This window comes from Epinephelus lanceolatus, chromosome 13 (assembly GCF_041903045.1).
Source record: "Epinephelus lanceolatus isolate andai-2023 chromosome 13, ASM4190304v1, whole genome shotgun sequence".
In the NCBI taxonomy this organism is placed as follows: Eukaryota; Metazoa; Chordata; class Actinopteri; order Perciformes; family Serranidae; genus Epinephelus; species Epinephelus lanceolatus.
The window spans coordinates 19,296,501-19,302,500 of NC_135746.1; the positions used below are offsets into that span (position 1 = coordinate 19,296,501).

General features: G+C 43.0%; 1 protein-coding gene across 2 annotated transcripts in view; it reads right to left on the minus strand.

Moving 5' to 3' along the window:
* Nucleotides 1-5,918, minus strand: part of tulp4a (TUB like protein 4a) — a 30,723-nt gene extending 24,805 nt beyond the window's left edge. For both annotated transcript variants that reach the window (XM_078173839.1, XM_033648784.2), the window contains exons 1-2: nt 5,863-5,918; nt 3,516-4,523 (exon numbers count right to left, since the gene is read on the minus strand). In XM_078173839.1, the coding sequence (XP_078029965.1) occupies nt 3,516-3,767 (252 nt within the window). In that variant the 5' untranslated portion in view covers nt 3,768-4,523; nt 5,863-5,918. The remainder of the gene's footprint in view (nt 1-3,515; nt 4,524-5,862) is intronic.
* Nucleotides 5,919-6,000: the final 82 nt, after the last annotated feature.

The following is a 6,000-nucleotide window of genomic DNA, read 5'->3' on the forward strand; positions in this document are numbered from 1 at the left end:
AATAAAGCAGATTCATGTTACAAACAAGCCGCTAGCCCAGCACCTGCTAATGTGTGCTCACCTTTTTTCTCAGATAACTTAAGATCCAGACATTCTGGAGATTTTTTACCGGATGCCGAATTATTCACAGAGGTCTCCAAAACAAATGGATCTTGTGATTTCACTGAACGTAGCAGTTTCACGTTAAAAATATATTTCCAACGCTGTTTAGTTCATTGCAGAGGTGCTGCCAACAGCAGTGGTTAATACAAAAGACAGGAAAGTCCCTAACTAGATCCGGTGTTTAGTTTGTCCGTTCTGGGCTCCTGTAGAAATATGGCAATGCAACATGGCGGACTTTGTGGACTCCCGGTGTAAATATAAACGACTCCTTCAAAGGTAAGGAAAATGCAACAATGCCTATTTTCAGGTGATTATACACTTAAGAAAACATACTTATTATATTATATTCCATTTCTGCCAGTTTATCATGCTAAATACTACACAGTGAATCTTTAACAAGATTATTTTCTCATATTGTAAGAAAAGTTTTCATGGAAAAATAATCTGCTCTTATTTTTCTGAAATAATAATATGGCTAATACAGAAAAAAACAAGAATTTAGGAGATTATTAACTCTTTAATTCAGCAAAACAAGAGCAGTTTTTATGTGAAAACCTTTTCCAGAATACTCAGATAATAATCTTGTTAATTCAGAGGAATAGTGAAATATTTTTCTCTCAAGTGAATTATGCTTCTGTAGTAGTGCAATGAGTGCAAACATTTATTCTTTTTTTAAAATCACAGGTGGACATGGGTGTAAATCAAACCCTTTATCCATTGAGAGGCAGTGCAACACTCAAGAAATACAGTCCTCTACCCCTCTTCCTAACAGATGTCTGACAACTTAAGATCTGCCCTGTACTTTACTACATTGCCTGTATTGGGCCGCGTCCAAAAGACACATCCATTCAGACGCTCGCTTACATTAGAATGATCACAGGACACTCGGGTCTATACATCAACAGGAATAATGGCCAAACTTAAGGATGCTGGCATGAGTATTGATCTTGGCAGGACTCCACTCTTACAGGATGACTTCATGTTGCATTTTTTTGTATGAAGTCATTTATAGCATGACTTGAACTAATTTACATTAAAGGACACTCGTCACCATCGATGACAAGTGTTCAATGACGGTGCTGACGTTTAAAGGACGGGACTGTCACAGGATGTGACTGCTGAGCGCGCAGCTTTCGAAGACAAGGAAAGGTTACTCAAATTTATCGACATAGCTCTTTAAAGACTACATTTAAAAAATGAAATAATGTTGACTTGAGGAGAGTTTTTGCATCTTCTAAAACATATTTTAATACCCAGACAGGACTGCAGACTATATACCAAGCTCTAGGAGGTCATTTTCCTTGGTGTTGGACTATATATTGCAAACAGCATTCTTTCCTCTTCAGAACGGGGATGGAAAATGACGTGGGTGGGCGGAGTGCTCTGTCATAACTTGACAAAATTCATTAGGCAGTGTGATTTCCACCACTGTCAGGAGCCCAAAATTATGCATAGGTTGGACGAGTGATGGATTTCGCATTTCTCAAAGCATTTATTTATTGCTTTATGTCAGTTCTGGAGTGGAAGTGGAGAAGACATTACTACTTTCAATATTGCTGCTGGAATGAGGTCAGGGGGCAGTGGGGAAATATGCATTTCTCTCCCAGTTGCAGCTGTGTTTAATATGAAAAAGCATCTTGACAGATGCAGAAATTTTACACAAATATTTATCAAAACAGCGTTACAGTAAAGTCAGGGATTTTTAACTTCAAGAAAGCACAAACAGCAGGGTGTAGACCAGTTTGAGCTTCAATGCAAGTCTGTCAACATTAAAACATCTCTCTTTCACATCATGCTTTATTTACCATATTGATGACTGTGATGGAGGCAAGACAGCCATAAACGTGTTGAATAAAGCATGGTATAATAAAGAGGAGCTGTGTGATGTGTTTTAATTTGAACAGCTGCTGCATCTACAACACCAAATGGGGGTGCAGCTAAAAAGAAATGCAACAAATACCAATATTATGCAACTTCTATCAAAAAGATACCGCTAACTTTATTACACTAAAACGTATATGTGTCATTGTGATTTTAATCAGCCAAAACAGGCAGATAAAGTCAAATTCACATATGACAAAAAGTAGGTGAATTAGAGTGATGTATGTTTAACCTCCTCCACACTGCATGCACCAAAACAACAAAAGGGAAATTTCAGTAGTTGGACCACATTCAAGTGGGCAGAGTTAAATGACATTTCTGCTGCGCTTCAGTCACTCTCTGTAGGGTTTCATCCACTCTCCCCTCAGCTGCCTTATGGAATGCTGACACAGCACCTTGCTCCATCTGACCATCAGCTACACCCACTAAGAGAGAAAACGCAACCTGTGTGCAATCTCCACTTGTGCCAGCGCCGCTATATACTGAGCGGAATATTCATATACATGCCGGGCGACAGACCTCAACATTACTCAGCGGATCTTTCCAATGACAACATAAATGGCCTCAGTGCACTAATGGTGGGAAACTTTGGAGGGTATAACCATGATGGGAGATAAGCGCAGTGCCAGAGGGTGGACCGCTGAAATGTTTTGACTAGGAGCAGCAGGGACATACAGGGGTGTAAAACCATGAGACACTGAGAGTATGCAGGTCCCACTTCCAACCAAAAACTACAAAAGTTGATTACTCACCCTGTTCTAGTTACAACAGTGAAAACACCTGCCGTAGAAAGAAACTCTCTGTGTGCCATAGCGCAAGGTCGGACACCCTTCAAGGAAAGTGAACCATTGCTGTGCTCAACGAGACACTTGCTACCAAACACCTGCCCTAAATAAGTACAAAGACTAGCAGCTTCAAGGGCATTGTTCTGCACCTGACCCTGCAGCTGGGAAAAGGAAGAAGTGACAGGAAATCTGCTACTGCTCTGCTCTTAAATCGGATTTTTGTGAACCCAGAGTGTTACAAATAATAAAAAATATAGTTTGCAATCATTAGCATTCGCTGCATCCCATGTATATGTGATCAATGAGGTTTGAACAGCTTGTTTGAAGGGGATCAATAATCTATCCTCTTGTGAATAAATGTAGAGATACAGATGTTGTGTTTCTTTACAGTGTGTAGAGGATGATCTGAATTAGAAGAATGGTGGAAACATAAAGTAAGTAAGTACAATAAATACATACTTCTAAACTACTCTTGGGGAGTAGCATACAATAACTTGGAGGCTCCAATAATTTTGAATGTATTTCTTTTAAAAGAAATATGACCACAACTCTCAAGAACACTTCTAAAATAGACAACTACTGCTTGGTGGAGCATGTATATATTAAAATATAAAGTCAGGATGTCACATTGCAACTCTCACAATAATTTTACTCAGATTTAGTCTTTTCCTTTTTAACACAAATAACAGTATTTTTAATGATGCACGGATGCCCTAATATGCATTTTCCCCACGAAACTCCTCTTACCTCGCTGTTGTGTCCTCTGAGGTTGAAGTTGACTCTCTGCGGGGTGGGCCGGTCTCGTCTGCAGTGGCTGGACGTGAACGTGACCCCGACAACTCCTCGACCGTTCCCGGTGGCGAGCCAGCCCTCCTCGTAGTAGCGCTTCCTGCACACCGGCTTCTCCTTCTCGCTCTTGGGCACCCGGCCCTTCCAGGACAGGCACAGGATGTTGGAGTCGCTGCAGAGGACCGGGCCATGCTCCACGGCGGCGAACATCCCTGCAGCTCTCTACACCCCCCGTGGATTAAAAAAAATACCCAGAGGGAGGTCGGGGGTTCTTGGGAGGGGTCGGTACCGTTATGAGCGCCTCTCCTCCGCTGAGGTAACTGGTTTGGTGTCGGTTGTGAGACAGCGACAACGGTGCATAGTACTTGCGCTTTCCCCCTGGCTATCTCGGTGATTTGCAATTCTGATTAAAGGTGATCAGTGAACACTTCCTCAAAAGTACAAATGAGGTCACTAAAACTGTGGGCTTGAGCGATGCTGGATTGAAGATGTCATTTAGCCAAATGGGCTGCATACACAACAAAAGGCACTCATTCAAGTCATTGTGAAGTTTGATCAGTGAGCTGCCTTGTTGGTGATGTTTCAATGACAAGGCAACAGATGACAGTACCGAGAACTATTCGGAAATCCACTGTAACAGACTCCAGAGTGACGTCAGCTGACCAACAACAAACATCCACACACAAAAAAGCGTTATCTTGTAAACTCATCAACAGGCGATGCATCCATTCCACTTAACACAGTGTCCCAGTGCTTCCAGTTGATGTGAGTCAGGTTTCTGTCCAGTTCAGTGTGTCATTTCAGGGCTCCGTGTCCTCCTCATACGACCCCGGCTGTGTGTGAGAGGAGGAGCAGGGACTCCTCTCCATCAGCTGTCAGCCCGCAGGAGAGCCGCTTCTCCCGGTAACGTCATCACGTCAGCCAATCTGCCTTTTCAATCCGCCTCGGGGATCCCATGGAGGACTGCTAGAAAAAAAGGCAGCTATAATCACACAGACACTTTCGCTACCGAATAAACAAGCTTGTGTTTAAAAAGGGACCATTAAATCGTTTTACGAAGCGGACAAGCAAACGGTACCACGGTTCAGGCAGTGTAAAACCACCGGAAGCACTCACCTGCCGCCCGCAGCCGTTAATTTAAATATTAATGCGCGAGCCTAAAATTACCCCTCACTTACGTCTAACTGAGCAATCACTTTAGGTCGAGGACTATCCTGCTCGGCGGAAGGATATTTAACTAACTGCTGAATTATTTAGAGGAACCATGTATCATTTTACAGCTCTCGTTTAATTAGGGCTAGATACACCGATGTGCCAAAGCGGCCTCTCGCGGCTAGACGGTTAAATAAATAGTAAATTAGGGAAAACAACAAAACAGTGTTATAAAAGCGAAGAAGAAATAAAATCAGACATTGACAGTTATAAAAGAAACACAGTTATGTTCGACAGACACGACGGACAGACACCCAGTGGCTAACGTTACTAACGGCCGTTATGATTCACGACTCCATCTGATAACAAAATGACACCCAATAGACAACTAATGTAAATGAATATAACCGACATTTGGAGTGAGTCAACGGTCGTACTGAGAGTAACCTTTTTTGTTTGTTTTTTTAAACGTTTTTTTAAATTACAGACAGGTGACGGTACAAGAGCATCCCATAGACCTCCAGCAACAGAAATATAACTAGTTATGTGATGTATCTGATGTAAATAAAGACCCAGTGATGCTAACGTTAATAACTGACACCCAAACACCGCTGAAGCCCGTGAGATGATGCCAAAACAGCCCCAAACACATCACCGTGAGCTGCCTGCTAGCTACAGCTAGCTAGATTCTGGATGCTGGACCGAGACAGAGAGCTGTGTGGGCTCCTCGGATCAAAACATGTCAGCAGCTGGATTAATCTTCCCTCTTTTAGTGTAACGTTATCTTCTTTGTCCCGTAACGCTAATCCAGCTAACCGAGATGCTCGGGGATGCAGCTAACGTTAGCTTGCCTGTGTTGTCCCCCTCCACAAAGAGCAACCAGTGAAAGCTAACGGCTAACCGACCAGCTAGCTGAACGTGAACCACCATCAGCGGAGACAGGCTCCGTCCATCCGCCGCTGGCACTCGTCGCTAACAGGCTACAGCTAGCACGTTAGCCGACTGTTTATTCTGACGGGTTTTTAAATACTAGCACGTAGCTGTTCATTAGATCCACGGATCAATAGTATGGTGAAGAAAGAGCGGAGATAAAATCAGACCTGTCGCCAACAAAGCCGGAGAAACATCAATGGTCAGACAGTGAAGTGCTTACCTCTGCTCTGTACTGCTGCTTCTTCCTCTGCCTGCAACCTGCTACTGTACACTGGCAGGGCCCCGACAGCTGGGTCACGTGACAGGCACGTGATTTACAACAATTAAATTATCACAGCTCACATCAATAATTTAAGTG